This window comes from Pseudophryne corroboree, chromosome 6, assembly GCF_028390025.1.
Source record: "Pseudophryne corroboree isolate aPseCor3 chromosome 6, aPseCor3.hap2, whole genome shotgun sequence".
NCBI classification, from domain to species: Eukaryota; Metazoa; Chordata; class Amphibia; order Anura; family Myobatrachidae; genus Pseudophryne; species Pseudophryne corroboree.
In genome coordinates, this window is record NC_086449.1 from 562,227,626 (window position 1) to 562,252,142 (window position 24,517).

Here is a 24,517-nt window from a genome sequence, read left to right on the forward strand (position 1 = left end):
CACCTGTCCCCAATAAAGCACCCCAATATACCTGTCCCATACCTTGAACCCCAATTTCCATCACTTTGTACTTTTTCACCCCAAAAATTACATGTCATTATTGGCCAATTAAAAATAATTAAAAACCTCAACGTGCCTAATTAGTCATTAAGGGGGGTGTCCCAGGAGTTCTGTACCATATCCAAACATTTTTACCTTAAAATAGTGACTTTTCCCAACTTTTCACCTGCTTCAGAGTAGGTGAAGTCAAATTAGTGAAAAAATGATCACCGATAAATTTTCCAGGAAAATTGAATAGGCTGTAATTGCGTTTCGCGGGTCCGGTTTTTCACGCGAAAAGTCCGTTATCGCTGCTAATTGAATATACCCCTTAGTGGGACAGAAGATACAACAAAGTTCTCCTCAGGCTGTGTTTTCTCTGGCATGCCGCCTGGCTCTATGACGTGGCTGGAAACATGTGCTGCACTGACATTTCTCAGTGTAACAGTCGCACTGAGCTGGCATTACCCATAGTCACTCAGAAACATCAGTACAGCACGAGTTACTGCCGGCGTCACAGTGCTGGTTGACATCAGATTCACCCCTAATGCAGCTCCCTCCTCCGGTATAACAGTCAGGACGCAGTTGGAACAGTCAGTCAGTGTACACTGTACAGAGGGCAGTGCAATGTCTCAACAGCCACGCTTCAGACACACTTAAGTCCAGCCAGCTGCAAGTCACTAGTTAATACAGCCAGGATGGAAAGTCAACAGTATCTGGGCTCTAAAAATATCTGTCCAGCCAGCAAGTGGACAGTATCTGGGCTGCTATTAATAATTACCTGTGTTCAGCCAGCAGTTAACCATAATGAGTAAAAATTTTAAATAGAAAACAACAATCTAAGTTTCTTAAAGAAAACTTAAAGTACAAAAACAGATATGAAGCAAGGACACTGCAGATTAGGCTGGTCGAAGAACAGCACTTTTGATCGTTTTTAGGTCGAATCTACATTCGGCCTATTTAATACCTGTGCTGGTTTTTCGACTGGTCAAAAAATCCAGCACTGGTGAAAACCACGTGTATCGGTTAATTCGCAGCTGATACACGTGTTTTGGCAAATTCATGGGCGTTCTCACCCATTTTTGGTGCAATTTTTCGCCCATGCCGATTAGACAAAAAAAATAAGTGAAACGGCATGGGCAAAAATGGATTATAAAACGGGCGAAAATTGAATACCGTGTCAAATTAGTGCCGTTTTTTCAAACAGTCGAAAAAAACGACACTTAATTGAATACTCCGTTAAGCTTCTAAAAATGAAAAGTGGTGATGTTGCCCAAATGATAGACAGAATCTGAATGGTTGCTACGGGCAACATCACCAATTTTCAATTTTAGAAGCTTTAGTAAATATACCCCACAGAGTTGTAAAAAAAAAAAACTAACTTGGTGGGTCTAAGCTCTGATGGAGCAGCTGTCATGACTGGGAAGCACAAAAGAGTGGCAAAACTGTTAAAAAGATGAGTTATGGTCAACAGTCATTGTAAAAACCAGAGCCCGGCTCTTGCTAGTGTCCAAGCAGTTGCTAAGCTACCTTATTTAATAAACTTTAATGATATCTTAAAAAAACTGTTCTTTTTTCAACATTCCCCAGTTAGAATGGCTGTTTTAACTGAAATTCAAAATATACTGAAGAGTCCCCAGATTAAACACAAAATGACTGTTGGCAAGTACATGAAGATTCAGTTTTGCAGCTTCACTTAGGATGCTTTCAGATGTGCAATCTCATTTGTCAAAATTGTCTAAAGTTTGGCAACTGCAAGATGTTAATTCAACAGAAACAGACACAGGGATAAAAGCAATAGGGTCAGAGTTTGCCGGAGGTACAGGATTTCGGCTGTGAATGCCCATATTTTTAAAGTGGCAATCATTTACACAGCAAAAACAGGTTGGTTTTGCGTTAGGAATGATTGCCGCTTTAAAAAGACAGGCATTCACGGCCAAAATACTGCATCTCAGGCAAACTCGGACCTTACATTTACCCCACAATCTTAGAAGCTACAAAAACCTGTTAATTATTTACAAAATCTCCATGTTGCTGGTGAATGGTCAGATTTTCATATACCGTATATACTCGAGTATAAGCCGACTTTTTCAGCACGTTTTTTTTTGTGCTGAAAAAGCCCCCTCGGCTTATACCCGAGTCAGTGGAAGGAGGGACACGGAGGGCACAGCGCGCGGCTCTCCTGTGTCCCTCCTGCGTCTCCGTCTCCGGCGGCGTGTGTGTGTGTTAAATGAACTGCCCGTTCGTGAGCTCTGATTGGCTCACGAACCGGCACTTCATTTAACACATACACGCCGCCGGAGACGCAGGAGGGACACAGGAGAGCCGCGCGCTGTGCCCTCCGTGTCCCTCCTTCAGAAGACAACGCGGGAGCGATGGAGGGTAAGTACCCTTCCTGGCACTGTGGGGCATATCTGGCAGCATGAGGGCACATCTGGCACTGTGGGGCATATCTGTCATATCTGGCAGCATGAGGGCACATCTGGCACTGTGAGGCATATCTGGCAGCATGAGGGCATATCTGGCATATCTGGCACTGTGGGGCATATCTGGCAGCATGAGGGCATATCTGGCAGCATGAGGGCATATCTGGCAGTATGAGGGCATATCTGGCAGTATGAGGGCTGTGTACGGCTAGAGCTGCATTTCCCACCCTAGGCTTATACTCGAGTCAATTAGTTTTCCCAGGTTTTTGTGGTAAAATTAGGTGCCTCTGCTTATATTCGGGTCGACTTATACTCGAGTATATACGGTACCTTGTTCTATTACTACTGCTTTTAAGACAAATATTTATGGTATATACATAGACACAGTTATTAACCAATTAGAAGCAAGATTTCCAGATATGCCAATAATATCCTGTTTTTCAAGAGTTTTTAATACAGATGGTCATGAGCAAAATGATGCTTGTGAGATTCCTTTTGGCCATTATTATAAAAATGGAAGTCCTGCAATGTTAAACTATGAAAATGGTAAATTAGAATTAGAATGGTCAGTTGCATCTAAGTTGTTTTAACTACCTACTGTCCTACAAAGAACTAGATTCAAATCAAATAAAGGCGCATACTTTTACCATCAACGGAGCTCAAATAATCTTTTCCAAATTTAGCAAAACCAGCTTCTATTGTACTGACTGTACCTGTAGGCACAGACGAATGTGAAAGACGATTTTCTAAATTAAAACCTGTTCAATTTCAAGGAATCACGTAAAACAGAGCACAATGATCTGATGCTGATTTCACTACAAGGACCACATCCTATAGACTTTGATTATGAAAGAGCTGCCAATAAATGGGCCTATAAGAGGATAATATATAAAACGTTTACTCTCGAGTTCAGATCAATATAAGGTTAGGCTATATATCGAAACATGGGACACGTACCTTTGTATTATTTTTACTAGTAATACATTAAGATCACAGAGCAACATGTCAACACCGTAGTCTATAGTAAATGTACAGTTGCGCACACAACAAACTCTTACCATCTGTGTTCCCACACTTAATGCTAGTGCTACTACTAGTCTCCTCTGCCTTGTGCAAGGGCCATTCAGAGTGTTCTCAGCCAGGACTAGGGCGGAGAGAACATCCAAGCGCTGCTCACTGTATTTCTTGTCAGAAATTACTCGCTTCTGCATTAAATGAAACATAACAGCAATTTTTATTTAAAATGTGTGAGAAGAAAGACTAACCATATAGCCATGTTCCATAGAGTGACTAATAAGAACAGTAATCCCAATTACTCAAGTAATGTTAAATATTTGAAGAATCATATAAATAGTTCTGTAGTTTGTGAAGGCCGGTCTTGCTAGACATTTACTATAACACCTAAGCATTAGAATGCAAGCTCAAGCAAAATTATCTGTTGGCCTATTGGACTCAAGAGGCTGAAGTGGCAGGGGGCAGAAGGCTGGTCAGACATGGGGACAAGGAGGCTGGACAATCACAGGGGCAGGAGGCTGGAGTAAAAGGAGACTGATGTGAAATGGGGAAGGAGGCTGGAAAGACGTGTCATGAGGCTGGAGGGGACAGCATCTGGTTGAACCTCTGTTGTATGATGTGGACATGGATACATTCCTACACAAACAGGCATCTTCCAGACGATGGGGTTTCCTACATAAATAGTATGTAAACAGAGCAGTGCCACTGTTATGTGGAAGCAATGCTCTGGTTTGTGCACAATGGGCCTAATTCAGCATGGATCGTTATTTTGAGAAATTGCAATTGTCTGCGAAAGGCGTCACCCCGACAGGAAGAAAAAAGGCCCCGTGCAAAATTGTGAATGCATCACAGATCACTATCCACTCGCAGAAGCGTGCGCAATCCCCGAACATCAACGCATCTTTGCCGCCTGAGCAAATGTGAGCAGGTCTGAGGCTGCCAGTAATCTGCGACTGAGACGGCCTGGAAGTGGTCTGCGCGTCAGAGACCTTCCCCAAAAACGACTGAGCACGCCTGTGTTTTATCTCACACACCCAAAAAATGGCACATTTCCTGTCAAACAGCGGCTACAATGCGATTATGATCTGTACGTAATATCTGTTGCTATTACCCCTCACGCGTGCGCAATACGAACGCTATGCATGCGCTGTTGTTTGATTATCGCTCAAATTTGCGATTTCTCTGAATAGCGATCCATGCTGAATTAGGCCCAATGTGCATTCAGCCAGAATCCACCATATGCACAGGAAACTATAGTAATTTGCTGTGTATGAGCCATTAAGAACTCAATAACAGTAATTTGCTGTCAAACGTCAAGCAGTAGGAGCTCAGGCTTTAAAAGATAAAAATAAAAAAATAAAACTTTGCACAGTTCCCTTAGGTATAAATACCTTTGCAACAGCAATGGCAGCAAGAGCTTGATACTGGAGGTGCTGAGTGATATGGGACACTGAATCAGCAACCATCATACTTCTTCTGTGGAAAGTATGCTCAATAGCCTGGAGAAGAAAACATTACTTACAGTTTCCATTGGCAGCAAGCTGCATGTTGCACATTCATTTATCCGCCTATTACCGAAGGCACACTCTGCCTGCACATCTGTAAGCTGCAAGCTGAACCTGCCTTCTGTAGAATACATGTAGCTAATTGAATCTCCCCACAGTATGGACTATTTTGTTGGATGGGTGTATACTACACATAGAGGGCAAATGTCCTTTCTATTGAAATGTTATAGTATATGAATAAGGGGAATAGAATGTCCAGTATGTCCCAAAAGAAAAACAGGGTAAAATTAGCCAAGTTTGTTACCAGTCTCACGTACCGGGGGTCAATCCTATTCCCTGCAATGTTTTCAGGGGTGCCAGTACTTAGGGTACCACCAATTCGCATATTTTTGTTCACAGCCCAAAAATCTGCGAGTAGGCACTAAAAGGGCTGCAATGGGTGCAAGTTCATTTACACGCAGAGGCAACGGCACCTCGCACCCTTCACATGGAATTGGATTATGGTTCCTAATCATACAGCTAATGATTGATTAAACCATCTAGTAAACATATGAATTTAGCATCCTATATAATAAATGGCTTCTGCTGCTCTTCACCTCCATGGAGGGGGGAATTCAAGTATTTGGCGACTGACGATGCAACTCAAGTGTTGCTCCGTTCAGGGCACGCACAGTAGGCACTGACATTACTGTTATGTTGTTCCATCATTTTGATGGGCTGGTAACTAGTTCTCTATAAAGCATTCTGCAATACTCCAGGCACTAGCTGTTACAGTTATTTAAGACAATGGGCCTAATTCTGAGTTGATCGCAGCACCAAGTTTGTTAGCAATTGGGCAAAACCATGTGCAGTGAAGGGGGGTGCAGATATAACATGTGCAGAGAGAGTTAGATTTGGGTGGGGCGTATTCAAACTGAAATCTAAATTGCAGTGTAAAAATAAAGCAGCCAGTATTTACCCTGCACAGAAACTAAATAATCCACCCAAATCTAACTCTCTCTGCAAATGTTATATCTGCCCCCCCTGCAGTGCACATGGTTTTGCCCAATTGCTAACAAACTTGCTGCTGCGATCAACTCAGAATTACCCCCAATGTTGTAGTGCATGGAAAAGTCACGGCTTCTCTGGACATATTCTCAGATCACTGCTATAATCAATACATTGGGAACCATATACATTTTGCAAAAAAGCTTGATATTAACAGTGGTAGTACAAGCACAGTGGAATATACTTATATAGAGGTTAACACTATAAAGCTGGCAATATGGCATCAAAACTTGGGTGACCAAACAGGACATGTTGCAGCTGTTTAGGACCTTATGAGGAGCTGCGAACCACTTCCAGCATTAACAGGGTTGGGACATATTTGCACTTACAACCTAACCTGTATTATCTAATATGCTGGATAACGATCTGATCAATTTAAATAATATTGTGCATCAGGGTCAAGTTGTGACATAGGGACAAACTACAGTATATTTGGTGAGGTATGAGAGTAAGAGTAGCATAACATACAACATTTACCTTAAATACCAGAAGTATCCACACAAAAAAGTAATAACACACAAAAAAGTAATAACACACAAAACATTTAATTTTCTAACTATATTAAAGCCAAATATTATAGACAAAAATTGACCGTCATATGAACTGAAATAAAGACTGTACCTTGAGAAGCTCTACAAGTCTACATAATGCTTTCACCGATGTTTTGGTCATAGGTTTCTGCATAGACATATACAGGTTCATAGTGGTTTTGATGATGTTGCTAAGGCCACAGGCATAAAGAAAACCCTGGAAGAAACAGGAGCACATACCGAAATGTTGGAATATAAAATGTTTGAGGAAAGGACACCCAAAATAACAGGCCAAGGCCCAAAGATAATAGACCGTGGGTATCACTTGTGGCTCCTGAGCAGTTCCAACATTGAAAATTTGGAAAAGTATAAGATGCAGATTTTGGAACTTGGTCAAAGTCACTATTTTCACATAATGTGAAGTTTAACTATATTCTTGGATTTCATGAATTCTTCTAGCTGAGCTATTATATATTTTGAGGAAATAAAATAAATACCTGTACAAATATGTTACATCTGTTGGTCAGATCCTCAGCAAATTTTTCAGTTTTCTGCTCTCTGGACAAAATGGATTCCATCTTCATCATCCAAGCACTCACAAGTACATAATATGACTGGACATCTCTTGGAGAAACAGAAACCAATGAGTAAGTGGAGGGAGTAGTGCTTACATCATTAGCCTCTATATTTTTGCAACTAATTTGTATTTTAAGCCACATGAGCCAGTCATGCCACCCTGTGTATAGGTTTCAAAGCAGATAGGATATGACCTTGTTGTTTTCCTGCTAAATTTTTTATGTTATTTTCTTACATAATGAATGTGGAAAACACAAAAACAACTAATGTCAAATGCAAAAAGCAAGGAAGCACCTCTAAAGAAACAAATTAACTAGGACAACAATTGTTTACATAAGTATCCACTCCATTGCATGTTGTGTACAACCTTTATGTTGCATGCGTTTCCATGCCAGTCATCATCAAACTGGGAGCATGAAGCCGACCATGACTCCCATTGCTATTAAAGTTCTCCAATCTGTATTATTCTAAACAGTTTTGTGATGGCCTCAATCACAATTAACCATTTGCTCCCAAACACTGGAAAATGGTCAAAAGCTTGAATAGGTCCTTTACTGAGGCAGAGTGGGATGGTATACAGGTTGAGTATCCCTTATCCAAAATGCTTGGGACCAGAGGTATTTTGGATATGGGATTTTTCCGTATTTTGGAATAATTCCATACCATAATGAGATATCATGGTGATGGGACCTAAGTCTAAGCACAGAATGCATTTATGTTTCTTATACACCTTATACACACAACCTGAAGGTCATTTAATACAATATTTTGAATAACTTTGTGTATTAAACAAGGTTTGTGTACATTGAGCCATCAAAAAACAAAAAAGTTTCACTATCTCACTCTCACTCAAAAAAGTCCGTATTTCGGAATATTCCGTATTTCGGATATTTGGATATGGGATACTCAACCTGTATTTAGGTCTTGTTTTAAAGTCTCCAAATGTGTTAACCACTCTGAAATGTTTTACAAGCTTATACAGAGACAGCACAGAATCTGGCCTTCCCAATCTAAATCATGTTGGAGGAAATGCGGCTCCACGGGGGATATCTTTCATATCTTCTGGGCATGTCCTCGTATACAACCACTTTGGAGAGAAGTTTTAAATATGGCTGGCATGGTGTTAGGGTTCAGCATCCCAATGGACCCAGCTCTGGCGCTATTTCACTTGTACGTAGATCGCCTCTCTGCAGGTGACCGATATGTCTTGGGACATATTTTGATGTGGAAGTCTGAGAGTGTTCCCACCTTAGAGTTCATCCAAAATAAGATTCACAAACATTTCATTTTTGAAACTGCGGAGGCTAAATACTCCTCATCTGCTAACTCTATCCACATGAAATGGTTGGGATGGTCTGATTATAGAAGTAGAGAAGGTAGGCTAACAGTATACAGCTCTCCGATTGATATGTCCGTGCTCGACCTCTCCTAGAATGACCTCTACGAGAATGCCGTGATGCCAGATATGTTCTCTTCATGTCTTCTTTTAGTGCTTTCTCCTTTTCTTGTGTCTGTACGCTCTATGTAACCAATTGTATACTCCTCAGACTGTGCGTTGTTTAAGTTTGCTTATGGTAACCATTCCGGACTTCCCCTGTGTTTTCCTCATCTCTTTATTCTGTTCTCCATTTCTTTGTGTAAACTCTTCAATAAAAAAACTTAAAGTTTAAAAGAAAATGGTCAACAGCTGTCGTTCAAACAAATTGGTTAAAATCTGTGATTTAACCAATTTGTATGAACAACACTTTCCGTCTGTTTTCCAGTGTTTGGGAGCAAATATTGTCATTTGCTCTTACTCATTACCAGATTTTCAATTCAACCAGCCAGATCTGGCAGATTATCTGCCAGATAATTGTATAGTGTATGCCCATTTTAACTATAACTTTTATTTTTAATTATGTATACATATTTACTAAGTAGGACAGCTTACAGGGGCAGTATGTGCATGTCATGTATGTCATGTATGCAAACTCATGTATGTTTTTTGATGTAATAATTGGCTTGTAATTGGCGTTGCATGTGTGGGGAAGTTGCATAGTGAAACATAGTTTATTATTGCATGCTCTCTGGTGTTTACCTCCTTTGATCATTTGGTCATTGTGGTCAGGTGTACTATGGGGTATATGCAATTAGCGGCGAATCGCGGCAAATTATCGCCGTTTTTTAATTCGACACAATTCGACAGGTGAATTCCGGCAGGTGGCTTCCGGAATTCACCATATTAAATGAAAAACGGATTCGACAGTCCCGCGGGCGAAAAACGGCCGATTTGCCGGATTTTGCAGTGATTTAAAAAAACGGGGAAAAACGGGAAAAACCCGGAAAAAAATGGCGTGGGGTCCCCCCTCCAAAGCATAACCAGCCTCGGGCTCTTCGAGCTGGTCCTGGTTCTAAAAATGCGGGGGAAAAATTGACAGGGGATCCCCCGTATTTTTAAAACCAGCACCGGGCTCTGCGCCTGGTGCTGGTGCAAAAAATACGGGGGACAAAAAGAGTAGGGGTCCCCCGTATTTTTTACACCAGCATCGGGCTCCACTAGCTGGACAGATAATGCCACAGCCGGGGGTCACTTTTATACAGTGCCCTGCGGCCGTAGCATTAAAATATCCAACTAGTCACCCCTGGCCGGGGTACCCTGGGGGAGTGGGGACCCCTACAATCAAGGGGTCCCCCCCCCCAGCCACCCAAGGGCCAGGGGTGAAGCCCGAGGCTGTCCCCCCCATCCATGGGCTGCGGATGGGAGGCTGATAGCCTTGAGTAAAATGACAGAATATTGTTTTTTCCAATAGTACTACAAGTCCCAGCAAGCCTCCCCTGCAAGCTGGTACTTGGAGAACCACAAGTACCAGCATGCGGGAGAAAAACGGGCCCGCCTGTACCTGTAGTATTACTGGGGGAAAAATACCCAAATAAAAACAGGAGACACACACCGTGACAAGTACAACTTTATTACACACTGCCGACACACACATACTTACCTATGTTGACCCGCCGACTGCCACAGTCTCCGACGATCCGGGGTACCTGTGAAAAAAATTAGACTCACCTCAATCCAGTGTCCGGGAGATAATCCACGTACTTGTTAAAAAAAGAAAACGAACACGCGTACCAGCGGACTGAAAGGGGTCCCATGTTTACACATCAGACCCCTTTCCCCGAATGCCGGGACACCACGTGACTCCTGTCACTGAGGTACCTTCAGCCAATCAGGAAGCGTTACTTCCGTGGCGCTCACCTGATTGGCTGTGCGCGTGTGACCTCAGACAGCGCATCGCAAAGCCTCTCCATTACTTTCAATGGTGGGAACTTGGCGGGTAGCGGTGGGGTTACCCGCGGTCAGCCGCTGACCGCGGGTGACCTCACCGCTGACGCAAAGTTCCCACCATTTAATATAATGGAGAGGCTTTGCGATGCACTATCTGAGCTCAGACGCCCACAGAGCCAATCAGCAGAGTGCAAGGACGTTGCACTCGCTGATTGGTAGAAGAGACACTTCTGTGACAGCTGTCACGGGGGTGTCTGCATTCGTGGAAAGGGGTCTCATGTGTCGACATGGGACCCCTTTCAGTCCGCTGGTCGGGTGTTCGTTTAATTGTTTTGCCAAGTACGAGGATTTATATCTGGACACTGGATTGAGGGGAGTATAATTATCTTTTATTTTCAGGTACCCGTGGATTCTACTTGGAGAAGAGGACCGACTGCTTCGTGTCAACATAGGTAAGTATGTGTGTGTCGGCAGTGTGTAATAAAGTTGTACTTGTCACGGTGTGTGTCTCCTGTTTTTATTTGGGTATTTTTTTTTCAGTAGAACTACAGGTACCAGCGGGCCCGTTTTTCTCCTGCATGCTGGTACTTGTGGTTCTCCAAGTACCAGCTTGCGGGGGAGGCTTGCTGGGACTTGTAGTACTACTGGAAAAAACAATATTCTTTCAAATTTCTCAAGGCTATCAGCCCCCCATCCGCAGCCCTTGGATGGGGGGGACAGCCTCGGGCTTCACCCCTGGCCCTTGGGTGGCTGGGGGGGGGACCCCTTGATTGAAGGGGTCCCCACTCCCCCAGGGTACCACGGCCAGGGGTGACTAGTTGGATATTTAATGCCACGGCCGCAAGGCACTGTATAAAAGTGACCCCCGGCTGTGGCATTATCTGTCCAGCTAGTGGAGCCCGATGCTGGTGTATAAAATACGGGGGACCCCTACTCTTTTTGTCCCCCGTATTTTTTGCACCAGCACCAGGCGCAGAGCCCAGTGCTGGTTTTAAAAATACGGGGGATCCCCTGTTAATTTTTCCCCCCGCATTTTTAGAACCAGGACCAGCTCGAAGAGCCCGAGGCTGGTTATGCTTTGGAGGGGGGACCCCACGCCATTGTTTTTCTGAATTTTACCATTCCATCTAAAAAAAAAAAAAAATATATATATTATTTAAAAAAAATAAGAATTTACTTACCGATAATTCTATTTCTCGTAGTCCGTAGTGGATGCTGGGGACTCCGTAAGGACCATGGGGAATAGCGGCTCCGCAGGAGACTGGGCACAAAAGTAAAAGCTTTAGGACTACCTGGTGTGCACTGGCTCCTCCCCCTATGACCCTCCTCCAAGCCTCAGTTAGGATACTGTGCCCGGACGAGCGTACACAATAAGGAAGGATTTTGAATCCCGGGTAAGACTCATACCAGCCACACCAATCATACCGTACAACCTGTGATCTGAACCCAGTTAACAGCATAACAGAGGAGCCTCTGAAAAGATGGCTCACAACAATAATAACCCGATTTTTTGGTAACAATAACTATGTACCAGTATTGCAGACAATCCGCACTTGGGATGGGCGCCCAGCATCCACTACGGACTACGAGAAATAGAATTATCGGTAAGTAAATTCTTATTTTCTCTAACGTCCTAAGTGGATGCTGGGGACTCCGTAAGGACCATGGGGATTATACCAAAGCTCCCAAACGGGCGGGAGAGTGCGGATGACTCTGCAGCACCAAATGAGAGAACTCCAGGTCCTCCTCAGCCAGGGTATCAAATTTGTAGAATTTTACAAACGTATTTGCTCCTGACCAAGTAGCTGCTCGGCAAAGTTGTAAAGCCGAGACCCCTCGGGCAGCCGCCCAAGATGAGCCCACCTTCCTTGTGGAATGGGCTTTTACAGATTTTGGCTGTGGCAGGCCTGCGACAGGATGTGCAAGCTGAATTGTACTACAAATCCAACGAGCAATAGTCTGCTTAGAAGCAGGAGCACCCAGCTTGTTGGGTGCATACAGAATAAACAACGAGTCAGATTTTCTGACTCCAGCCGTCCTGGAAACCTATATTTCCAGGGCTCTGACAACGTCCAGCAACTTGGAGTCCTCCAAGTCCCTAGTAGCCGCAGGCACCACAATAGGTTGATTCAGGTGAAACGCTGAAAACCACCTTAGGGAGAAACTGAGGACAAGTCCTCAATTCCGCCCTGTCCGAATGGAAAATCAGATGAGGGCTTTTACAGGATAAAGCCGCCAATTCTGACACGCACCTAGCCCAGGCCAGGGCCAACAGCATGACCACTTTCCATGTGAGATATTTTAACTCCACATATTTAAGTGGTTCAAACCAATGTGACTTTTGGAACCCAAAAACTACATTTAGATCCCAAGGTGCCACTGGAGGCACAAAAGGAGGCTGTATATACAGTACCCCTTTCACAAACGTCTGAACTTCAGGGACTGAAGCTAGTTCTTTTTGGAAGAAAATTGACAGGGCCGAAATTTGAACCTTAAAGGACCTCCATTTCAGGCCCATAGACACTCCTGTTTGCAGGAAATGTAGGAATCGACCTAGTTGAAAATTCCTCCGTCGGGGCCTTACTGGCCTCGCACCACGCAACATATTTTCGCCAAATGCGGTGATAATGTTTTGCGGTTATATCTTTCCTGGCTTTGATCAGGATAGGGATGACTTCATCCGGAATGCCTTTTTCCTTCAGGATCCGGCGTTCAACCGCCCTGCCGTTAAACGCAGCCGCGGTAATTTCCGGTTACCAAGTCCTTCTTGGCCAATCCGGAGCCACGAATATAGTGCTTACTCCTTCCATCTTATAATTCTCAGTACCTTAGTTATGAGAGGCAGAGGAGGGAACACATACACTGACTGGTACACCCACTGTGTTACCAGAGCGTCTACAGCTATTGCCTGAGGGTCCCTTGACCTGGCGCAATACTTGTCGAGTTTTATAAACATGTGCAAGACTTCTGGGTGAAGTCCCCACTCTCCCGGGTGGAGGTCGTCCACTCCCGGAATGAATACTTCTGACAGTGCTATCACATGATTTTCCGCCCAGCGAAGAATCCTTGCAGCTTCTGCCATTGCCCTTCTGCTTCTTGTGTCACCCTGTCTGTTTACGTGGGTGACTGCCGTGATGTTGTCCGAATGGATCAACTCCGGGTGACCTTGAAGCAGAGGTCTTGCTGAGCTTAGAGCATTGTAAATGGCCCTTAGCTTCAGGATATTTATGTGAAGTGATGTCTCCAGGCTTGACCATAAGCTCTGGAAATTCCTTCCCTGTGTGACTGCTCCCCAGCCTCGCAGGCTGGCATCCGTGGTCACCAGGACCCAGTCCTGAATGTGCGGCCCTCTAGAAGATGAGCACTCTGCAACCACCACAGGAGAGACACCCTTGTGCTTGGTGACAGGGTTATCCGCTGATGCATCTGAAGATGCGACCCGGACCATTTGTCCAGCAGGTCCCACTGGAAAGTTCTTGCGTGGAATCTGCCGCATGGGATTGCTTCATAGGAAGCCACCATTTTTCCCAGAACCATCTCATTGATGTACTGAGACTTGGCTCGGTTTTAGGAGGTTCCCGACTAGCTCGGATAACTCCCTGACTTTCTCCTCCGGGAGAAACACCTTTTTCTGAACTGTGTCCAGGATCATCCCTAAGAACAGAAGACGAGTCGTCGGAATCAGCTGCGATTTTGGAATATTGAGAATTCAATCGTGCTGCCGCAACACTACCTGAGATAGTGCTACACCGACCTCCAACTGTTCCCTGGATCTTACCCTTATCAGGGAATCGTCCAAGTAAGGGATAACTAAAATTCCCTTCCTTCGAAGGAGTATCATCATTTCGGCCATTACCTTGGTAAAGACCCGGGGTGCCGTGGACCATCCATACGGCAGCGTCTGAAACTGATAGTGACAGTTCTGTACCATAAACCTGAGGTACCCTTGGTGAGAAGGGTAAATTTGGACATGAAGGTAAGCATCCTTGATGTCCCGAGACATCATGTAGTCCTCTTCTTCCAGGTTCGCAATCACTGCTCTGAGTGACTCAATCTTGAATTTGAACCTCTGTATGTAAGTGTTCAAAGATTTTAGATTTAGAATCGGTCTCACCGAGCCGTCCGGCTTCGGTACCACAACAGTGTGGAATAATACCCCTTTCCCTGTTGCAGGAGGGGTACCTATGATTATCACCTGCTGGGAATACAGCTTGTGAATGGCTTCCAAAACTGTCTCCCTGTCAGAAGGAGACATCGGTAAAGCCGACTTTAGGAAACGGCGAGGGGGAGACGTCTCGAATTCCAATTTGTACCCCTGAGATATCACCTGAAGGATCCAGGGGTCTACTTGCGAGTGAGCCCACTGCGCACTGAAATTCATTGAGACGGGCCCCCACCGTGCCTGATTCTGCTTGTAAAGCCCCAGCGTCATACTGAGGGCTTGGCAGAGGCGGGAGAGGGTTTCTGTTCCTGGGAACTGGCTGATTTCTGCAGCCTTTTTCCTCTCCCTCTGTCACGGGGCAGAAATGAGGAACCTTTTGCCCGCTTGCCCACGAAAAGACTGCGCCTGATAATACGGCGTCTTCTCATGTTGAGAGGCGACCTGGGGTACAAACGTGGATTTCCCAGCTGTTGCCGTGGCCACCAGGTCTGAAAGACCGACCCCAAATAACTCCTCCCCTTAATAAGGCAATACTTCCAAATGCCGTTTGGAATCCGCATCACCTGACCACTGTCGTGTCCATAACCCTCTACTGTTAGAAATGGACAACGCACTTAGACTTGATGCCAGTCGGCAAATATTCCGCTGTGCATCACGCATATATAGAAATGCATCTTTTAAATGCTCTATAGGCAATAATATACTGTCCCTATCTAGGGTATCAATATTTTCAGTCAGGGAATCCGACCACGCCAACCCAGCACTGCACATCCAGGCTGAGGCGATTGCTGGTCGCAGTATAACACCAGTATGTGTGTAAATACCTTTTAGGATGCCCTCCTGCTTTCTATCAGCAGGATCCTTAAGGGCGGCCATCTCAGGAGAGGGTAGAGCCCTTGTTCTTACAAGCGTGTGAGCGCTTTATCCACCCTAGGGGGTGTTTCCCAACGCACCCTAACCTCTGGCGGGAAAGGATATAATGCCAATAACATTTTAGAAATTATCAGTTTTTATCGGGGGAAAACCACGCATCATCACACACCTCATTTAATTTCTCAGATTCAGGAAAACTACAGGTAGTTTTTCCTCACCGAAACATAATACCCCTTTTTGGTGGTACTCGTATTATCAGAAATGTGTAAAACATTTTTCATTGCCTCAATCATGTAACGTGTGGCATTACTGGAAGTCACATTTGTCTCTTCACCGTCGACACTGGAGTCAGTATCCGTGTCGGCGTCTATAACTGCCATCTGAGGTAACGGGCGCTTTAGAGCCCCTGACGGCCTATGAGACGTCTGGACAGGCACAAGCTGAGTAGCCGGCTGTCTCATGTCAACCACTGTCTTTTATACAGAGCTGACACTGTTACGTAATTCCTTCCAACAGTTCATCCACTCAGGTGTCGACCCCCTAGGGGGTGACATCACTATTACAGGCAATCTGCTCCGTCTCCACATCATTTTTCTCCTCATACATGTCGACACAAACGTACCGACATACAGCACACACACAGGGAATGCTCTGATAGAGGACAGGACCCCACTAGCCCTTTGGGGCGACAGAGGGAGAGTTTGCCAGCACACACCAGAGCGCTATATATATACAGGGATAACCTTATATAAGTGTTTTTCCCTTTATAGCTGCTGTATCTTTAATACTGTGCATAATTAGTGCCCCCCCTCTCTTTTTTAACCCTTTCTGTAGTGTAGTGACTGCAGGGGAGAGCCAGGGAGCTTCCCTCCAACGGAGCTGTGAGGGAAAATGGCGCCAGTGTGCTGAGGAGATAAGGCCGCCGATAAGGGGGCGGAGCCTATCTCCCGTTTTTCTATGTATTTTGGCAGGGGTTAAATTCATCCATATAGCCCAGGAGCTATATGTGATGCATTTTTTGCCATCCAAGGTGTTTTATTGCGTCTCAGGGCGCCCCCCCCCCCCCCAGCGCCCTGCACCCTCAGTGACCGGAGTGTGAAGTGTGCTGAGAGCAATGGCGCACAGCTGCAGTGCTGTGCGCTACCTTGTTGAAGACAGGACGTCTTCTGCCGCCGATTTTCCGGACCTCTTCTGTCTTCTGGCTCTGTAAGGGGACCGGCGGCGCGGCTCTGGGACCCATCCATGGCTGGGCCTGTGATCGTCCCTCTGGAGCTAATGTCCAGTAGCCTAAGAAGCCCAATCCACTCTGCACGCAGGTGAGTTCGCTTCTTCTCCCCTTAGTCCCTCGATGCAGTGAGCCTGTTGCCAGCAGGTCTCACTGAAAATAAAAAACCTAAAACTAAACTTTTCACTAAGCAGCTCAGGAGAGCCACCTAGTGTGCACCCTTCTCGTTCGGGCACAAAAATCTAACTGAGGCTTGGAGGAGGGTCATAGGGGGAGGAGCCAGTGCACACCAGGTAGTCCTAAAGCTTTTACTTTTGTGCCCAGTCTCCTGCGGACCCGCTATTCCCCATGGTCATTACGGAGTCCCCAGCATCCACTTAGGACGTTAGAGAAATATATAAATAATACTTGTGCCTCCAAAAAAGACAAACCAAGTACCTAATCCATTCTAATATAAATAGATATGCTATTATCAATAAAAAAAAAAAAACACACAAAAAAACATGTTTTAAATTTTTTTTATTAGTTTCACCCACCAAAGTGTGGCGGATTGAAAATGTCGAATTTACTGTCTAAAAGCACTGTTGTCGAATTTACAAACTTCAATTGAATATACTTTGGTCGAATTGCAGCACTTGTATCATTGCAGAAAAGTCGAATTTGACAAAAGTCGAATTTCAAAAAGTCGCATTTTGAAAGTCCGTTTTTTGGACGGAAAGTACTGAATTGCATTGACGATTTTTTTTTTGGGGCGAAAAAGTCCCGAAATTCAACAATTTCGGGAATTCGACCGCAATTGCATATACCCCTATATCTTTACATTTAGGGAGGTGTATTCATGGTGTAAAGGAAACAGTGTGATACCTGATTAGTAAAAAAAATTGATTGATATCAAACACTGAGCAACATCCCCAAACAGGTAATTTCAACTTTAAACTTGTCATTTATTTTGTACAGTCTGGACATGGTTACTAATAACAAATGCACAGACAAAAATCTTAAAGCTATGTGTGCAAATGCTAGGAGCTTAGGAGACAAGATTCCAGAGCTAATTGCGATAATGACAAGGGATAACCTGGATTTTGTGGCAATTACAGAGTCATGGTGCAATGAAAATCATGACTGGGACATAGTTATACCAGGATACAATTTATTTAGGAAGGATAGAATAGGAAGAATAGGAGGAGGGGTAGCAATGTATGTGAAAAAAGCATAAATGCTACTTTAATACAAAATATTGAAGACAAAACTGAGGCCCTTTGGGTCACCATAGAAACCAGGGAGAAGGATGTTATTCGCATTGGGGTGATCTATAGACCACCAGGCCAGGGGCAGGATTTGGACAGAAACCTATTGTTGGACATCACTAAAATGGCTTTAAAGGGAGAAGTCATAATCATGGGAGACTTTAATTTACCTGATGTAAATTGGGAGGGGTCTTTTGCAAATTCAGCTACAAGTGGCAAATTTCTACATTCCTTACAGGGAGCATCTTTCAAGCAATTGGTGACGGAGTCCACTCGCAAAGATTCAATATTAGATTTAATTCTTACAAATGGTGATAGGATATCCGACATATATGTGGGTGAGCACCTGGGATCCAGTGATCATCAAGCAGTATGGTTTAGAATAAAGACAGGATCCAACTCCTGTCACACAAAAACAAAGATGTTGGATTTTAGAAATGCTGATTTTGCAAAAATGGGGAGATGTTTAAGTGATTCATTGGCGGACTGGTGGAACTTGGAAGGGGAGCAGGAGAGGTGGGAAAAACTAAAAAGTGCAATACTAACGGCAACAGACCTTTGTATCAAAAGGGTTAGGAAAAGCACCAGGAAAAGGAAGCCAGTGTGGTTCACAAAAGAAGTATCAACTAGTGTGAAAGCAAAAAAGATGGCTTTTAGGAAATACAAACAGACTCAAAATAATAATGACAAAGAGGTGTATCTTGACAGATGGAAGGATGCTAAGAAAGTGATCAGACGTGCAAAGGCAGAAGCTGAGGAAAAAATGGCCCAGTCAGTAGATAAAGGGGGCAAAACTTTTTTTAAGTATATAAGTGAAAGGAGAAAATCAAATGGAGGAATAATAAGACTTAAGACAGAGAGTGAGAATTTGGTGGAGGGAGACAAGGCAATAGCAGATCACCTAAATAATTATTTTTGCTCAGAATTTACTACAGAAGAAGGGATGGGGCCACAGTTAAGTTGCAAGGACATTCATAAAAATAAGGTAGATGAAAGTACATTTACAGAGGAGAAGGTCCTAACAGAACTTTCACAACTAAAAGTGGATAAATCAATGGAACCAGATGGGATACACCCAAGGATACTCAAAGAGCTAAAAGATGTGCTGGTAACACCGTTAACAGAATTATTTAACCAGTCACTAAATACAGGTGCCATTCCAGAGGACTGGAAAAGAGCAAATGTAGTTCCACTGCACAAAAGTGGAAGCAAGGGAGAAGCAAGTAACTACAGACCAGTAAGCCTTACATCAGTAGTGGGGAAAGTAATGGAAAAACTATTAAAAGAAAGAGTTGGGGAATATCTTAAATCAAACCACTTACAGGATCCAAAACAGCATGGATTTACTGGTGGTAGATCATGCCAAACAAATCTTATTGACTTTTTTGACTCTGTGACGAAAATAATAGATCAAGGGGGAGCTGTAGATGTAGCATATCTAGACTTTAGTAAGGCATTTGACACTGTCCCACATCGCAGACTGCTAAATAAACTTGAAAGCGTGGGGGTGGATTATAAAACAGTTAAATGGATAAGAACCTGGTTGCAGGATAGGAAACAGACAGTTGTAGTTAATGGAGTGCAATCTATGGAGGGAAATGTTACCAGTGGAGTACCCCAGGGATCTGTACTTGGTCCAGTTCTCTTTAATATCTTTGTTGATGACATTGCAGATGGTATTGAAGGGAAGGTATGCCTTTTTGCAGATGATACAAAGATATGCAACAGGGTAGACACACCGGGAGGGGTAAAACAAATGATTGATGACCTAGCTAGGCTTGAGAAATGGTCAAGAACGTGGCAACTACAGTTTAATGCTAAAAAATGCAAAATCATGCACTTGGGTCTCAAAAACCCAAAGGCTAAATATAGTATCAAGGGTACTATAATGGAAACTACTGAGGAGGAAAGGGATTTAGGAGTCACTATTTCAAGCAGGAAAGCAGTGCAACAAAGCAATGAGAAAGGCAAGTCAGATGCTTGGTTGCATAGGGAGAGGAATCAGTAGCAGGAAAAAAGAAGTGATAATGCCACTGTATAGGTCATTGGTGCGGCCCCATCTGGAATACTGTGTCCAGTTCTGGAGACCATATCTCCAGAAGGATATAAATACAGTAGAGAGTGTACAAAGAAGGGCAACTAAAATGGTGCATGGCCTACATCATAAAACGTACCCGGAAAGGCTAAAAGATCTTAACATGTATAGTTTGGAGGAGAGAAGGGAAAGGGGAGACATGATAGAAACTTTCAAATATATCAAGGGTCTTTTTTTTTAAATTCAATAAGTTTTTATTGGTTTTTCCAGTGCTTTAACATTTAAACAATGCCTAGGGCAGCTATAACAAACATAGCTCGACTAGACTTAAACACTTATACAAATAGAAAGTAATAAAACAACATGCTTACGGTATTTCATCAATAGCATAGTGTGACGTGGTGTTATGTACCTCATTCGAAGTCAGAAATAGCAACAGAGCAGTGATGACCCGGATTTTCTAAATATTATACACACATCTTATTATCTTTTGTCATGTCAGTATCGTGCCTTAGAATCTTTGAATCCGGCCGGCCATGGGCCACCCACCCCAGGGATCCCGCACAGAACACCCACATCGGTTAGTTAAATATATCTAGGGATCAGCATTATTCATCCGTGAAGCGAAATAGCGAGAGCTCAACCACTTTCCCCATATAGCAATAAACTTTTTTTCCGCATTCCTGGCCAGATATACAAATTTTTCATGTATAACAGAGGCATTAACCAGAGCAATCCAGGATTGTGGTGCTGGGGCTTCATTAGCCATCCACAGTCTGGCTATGCAAACCTTGGCTAGAGCACAGAGGTTTACAACATAGCGTCGACTGGGTGGATCTAGAGCCTCCTCATCTATAGTTGCCAATATACAAGATATAGGTGTAAGTACGGTAGAGGGGATACCCGTAGCCGCAATGGCACGTATAACCGCCTCCCAAAAGATTGACACCAAGGGGCATAGCCATATCATGTGCCAAAAGTCTGCTCCCAGACTGCCACACTTGGGACATTTTGAACTATGGGATCCCCCTATATGTGACAATCTCAGAGGTGACATGTATACTCTGTGGAGCACGAACAACTGAATTTGTTGATATCTAACAGACGATGTTGAAAGCCGGCTCGATCCCAAAGCACCCTCCCACATATCATCCGATATTGGACCTAGATCAGTTTCCCACTTGGTCCTGAGGGCACCGAGGGGGTCTATATGATGCATTTGGAGTAAACGGCCATATATTTTGGAGACTAAATGACTGGATCCCACCGTCTGCAACATCAATTTGACCGGGGAATCAGTGAGTGTCGGCGGGCCATCGGGGAATTGGGCAGTCATAGCATGTCGTAATTGAAGGAATCGAAAAAAATACGCTGAAGGGACATTGAATTCCTGTTGAATCTGCTGAAAGGATTTAAAAAGCCCGCCAGTGTATAATTGTCCCAGTGAAGTTATTCCCCACGGTTCCCACACTTCCCTGACTTGAAGCTGACACAACTCCGGCAATCCGTATTTATTGTCCAGCGGAGTGTCAGGGTCAATGCCCTGCCCCTGCAATATCCGGTGTGCCTGCCTCCAAATAGTGATATATTGTTTAATAAGTGGTAGTGCCGACCCCTTGACGCCTCCACAGAGAAGTAGTCTCAGTGGGGAGCCACCGGGATACTCCTGCAGCACCGTCTGTGAGTGCAGACTTGAGGTGTCAGAATCATTAACCCATTCCCATAGATGTGCTAATTGTGCTGCAAAGTAATAAAAACGAAAGTTGGGAAGAGCCAGCCCCCCTGACGTTTTGGGCCTGGTCAGAGTAGAAAGTTTCAACCGTGCCCGTTTACTAGCCCAGACCAAAGAGGACATCAAACCATCTATCTGTTTGAAAGTTTTCTGGGGGATATATATTGGGGATTGTTGTAGTATGTACAGGAGTTTGGGCTGAAAAACCATTTTCACCAAGTTAACCCTCCCTGTAACTGTCAGGGGCAGTTTCCCCCAGACTTTCACTTTATTGCGGAGATAAGATATTTGCGGTGTAATATTAAGAGAAGTAAATTTATGAGGGTCATTGGATACCCAAATGCCCAGATATTTAAAGGAATTCACCCACCTTAGAGGAAGAGCAACCATTGGGGAGGCCGGGACCTCGCCCTGTAGCGGTATAATGGAGGATTTCTCCCAATTTATCAGGAGCCCGGAGTAACCTCCGAACTTATTAATAATATCTAAAATCTTAGGCATAGACTCAGCATAGCGATCTACAAATAGCAGGATGTCATCGGCATATAAGGCTATTTTCTCCTCTCTGGTGCCCACTGTATAGCCAGCAATCTCAGGGTTCGCTCGCAGAAGATATGCAAGGGGTTCAATGGCCATCGCAAACAGGGTAGGGGACAATGGGCATCCCTGACGAGTACCTCTAGATAATGGAAAGGAGTGCGACACAAAGCCATTAACCGCCACCCTAGCCAGGGGAGAGGAGTACATCAAACGGACAAATTTGATAAAACTGGGGCCTATACCAAACTTGCGCATGATCACAAATATTCCCATTCCACGGAATCAAAGGCCTTAGCGGCGTCCAATGAAACTACTATGGATGAGGTTGCCTCACGGGAGACCTGGAGATGGGTAAATAATCGTCTGAGATTAATGGATGTTGATTTATTGGGCATAAATCCCGTCTGATCTGGGTGTATGAGCTGCGTAATGACCTGATTTAATCTACATGCTAGGATTTTGGCCAGAATTTTAATGTCGGTCGGAAGAAGGGAGATAGGTCTGTAAGACTCAACTTTCCTATGGCCCTTATTGGGCTTCGGAAGGACAATAATCAATGCCTCCGCCATAGATAATGGGAGGGATTCCTGTGTAAATATCTGATTATATAACTCAAGTAAATGGGGGACAAAAAAATCTAAATGGCGTTTATATAACTCAGACGGTATGCCGTCGAGCCCCGAAGCCTTCCCATTGGGGGCAGCGGTGATCGCAGTCGCAATCTCCTCCGGTGAAATAGGTGCCTCTAGGAAGTCACGTGCCTCACAAGTCAGCAAGGGGAGCTGTATAGTCTGTAAATATTCTTCTAATTGCATCGGGGTACAGTCTAATTTAGAACTATATAACCTCCTGTAGTACGACACGAATTCCGACGCAATCTGTGGGGTCTGCAGTAAAGTGGTACCGTCTGAGGCCTCTATTTCAACCACGGTGTTAGCGGACCTCTCACCCCGTGCCAGGGAGGCCAGATATGAACCTGGCCTATCCCCGGAGGCGTAAAAGGCGTGAGAGGAGAAGAGAAGTCTATGCTGAGTCTTTTCCATTAGATATTCCCTCCATTCCCCCTGAGCTGACAACCATGTAGATTTGGAACTATCCAAGCAATCCTGTAAATATTGTGCCTCTGCAGCAACACTTATGGTCTCTAGTTCGGACTCCCGGTGCCTGAAAAATGTTTTTAAATTAGCCACTCGTTTAATTAGGGTTCCCCGCAAAAAGGCCTTGAACGCATCCCATAAAGTAGAGATAGGCTGCCCAACCTTGTTTATTTCGAAAAATTCTCGCCACGCGGCCACCAGATCGGAGCCATCTCCCATATGTACTAGCCAGAACGGATTGAACTTCCACACTGTCTGGCCTCTAGAACAATTAAAGTCCAGGATCAGTGTTAAAGGGGAGTGATCCGATATACCCCTAGTCTCATATTTGCTATCCCGGACCCTAGGAATCAGATCGCTCGAGAGAAGGGCCAGGTCAATCCTAGAGAACGAGGAGTGGGAGTGTGAGAAACATGAATATTGTTTAACAGATGGATGTCTCAGTCTCCAGGGATCAACCAGGCCCAGCCCCGACATCAGCAAAATCATTTCTACTGGAGTGTGGACCGGAGGGATTAGCTGAGAATCTATCCATCGCTTTATCCAACACATTGTTAAAATCTCCCACACAAACCACGGGTGTTCCTGGTGACAAGGCCATAAACCCTGCAACCTTTTTCAGGACATCGGAGGAGTACGGGGGAGGCACATACACGGATAGCAAAAGCAAAGGGGTACAGTGGATCTTACACTTTAAAAAAACATATCTCCCCCTTGGGTCCGTTTGCACTGACTCCAGTACAAAGGGAACAGTCCTTTTTACAAGAATAGAGACCCCCCGAGAGGCAGAAGTGTGTGTAGAATGGAATGCCCACCCTACCCAAGGCCTTTTAATGGCTAGGGTCTTGCTGCCCACCAGGTGGGTCTCCATAAGACATATCACATCTGCGGCATATTGCTTAATTTGCCGAAGCACCAGAGATCTCTTAATCTTATCATTGAGTCCCCGTACATTCCATGACAACATCCTAAGCCCTGCCATGAGTGGTCGTTTTGGTAATAATAGAGGCTGCAGCCCACAGCCAGCCAGATCCACACTCTTTGAATATAAGTAAAGGGCACCACCGCTCAAGTAATAGATTCGTAAGCCACACACACTCAAATTCTAAGTATCCATACCATAGACAACCGTAGCTATTAACTTCCCCCCTCCCCCCACCCTGTACACTACTCCCAACCTGCAGCATACTTGGATCCCTTAACC

The 24,517-nt window shown here is 44.4% G+C and overlaps 1 protein-coding gene across 1 annotated transcript in view; it reads right to left on the reverse strand.

Moving 5' to 3' along the window:
• The window catches only part of WASHC4 (WASH complex subunit 4), a 209,637-nt gene that overhangs the window by 67,757 nt on the left and 117,363 nt on the right, over positions 1–24,517 (reverse strand). Inside the window, exons 14-17 of the mRNA XM_063927760.1 lie at positions 7,059–7,185; positions 6,653–6,778; positions 4,871–4,978; positions 3,524–3,670 (exon numbers count right to left, since the gene is read on the reverse strand). Of these exons, the coding sequence (XP_063783830.1) occupies positions 3,524–3,670; positions 4,871–4,978; positions 6,653–6,778; positions 7,059–7,185 (508 nt within the window). The remainder of the gene's footprint in view (positions 1–3,523; positions 3,671–4,870; positions 4,979–6,652; positions 6,779–7,058; positions 7,186–24,517) is intronic.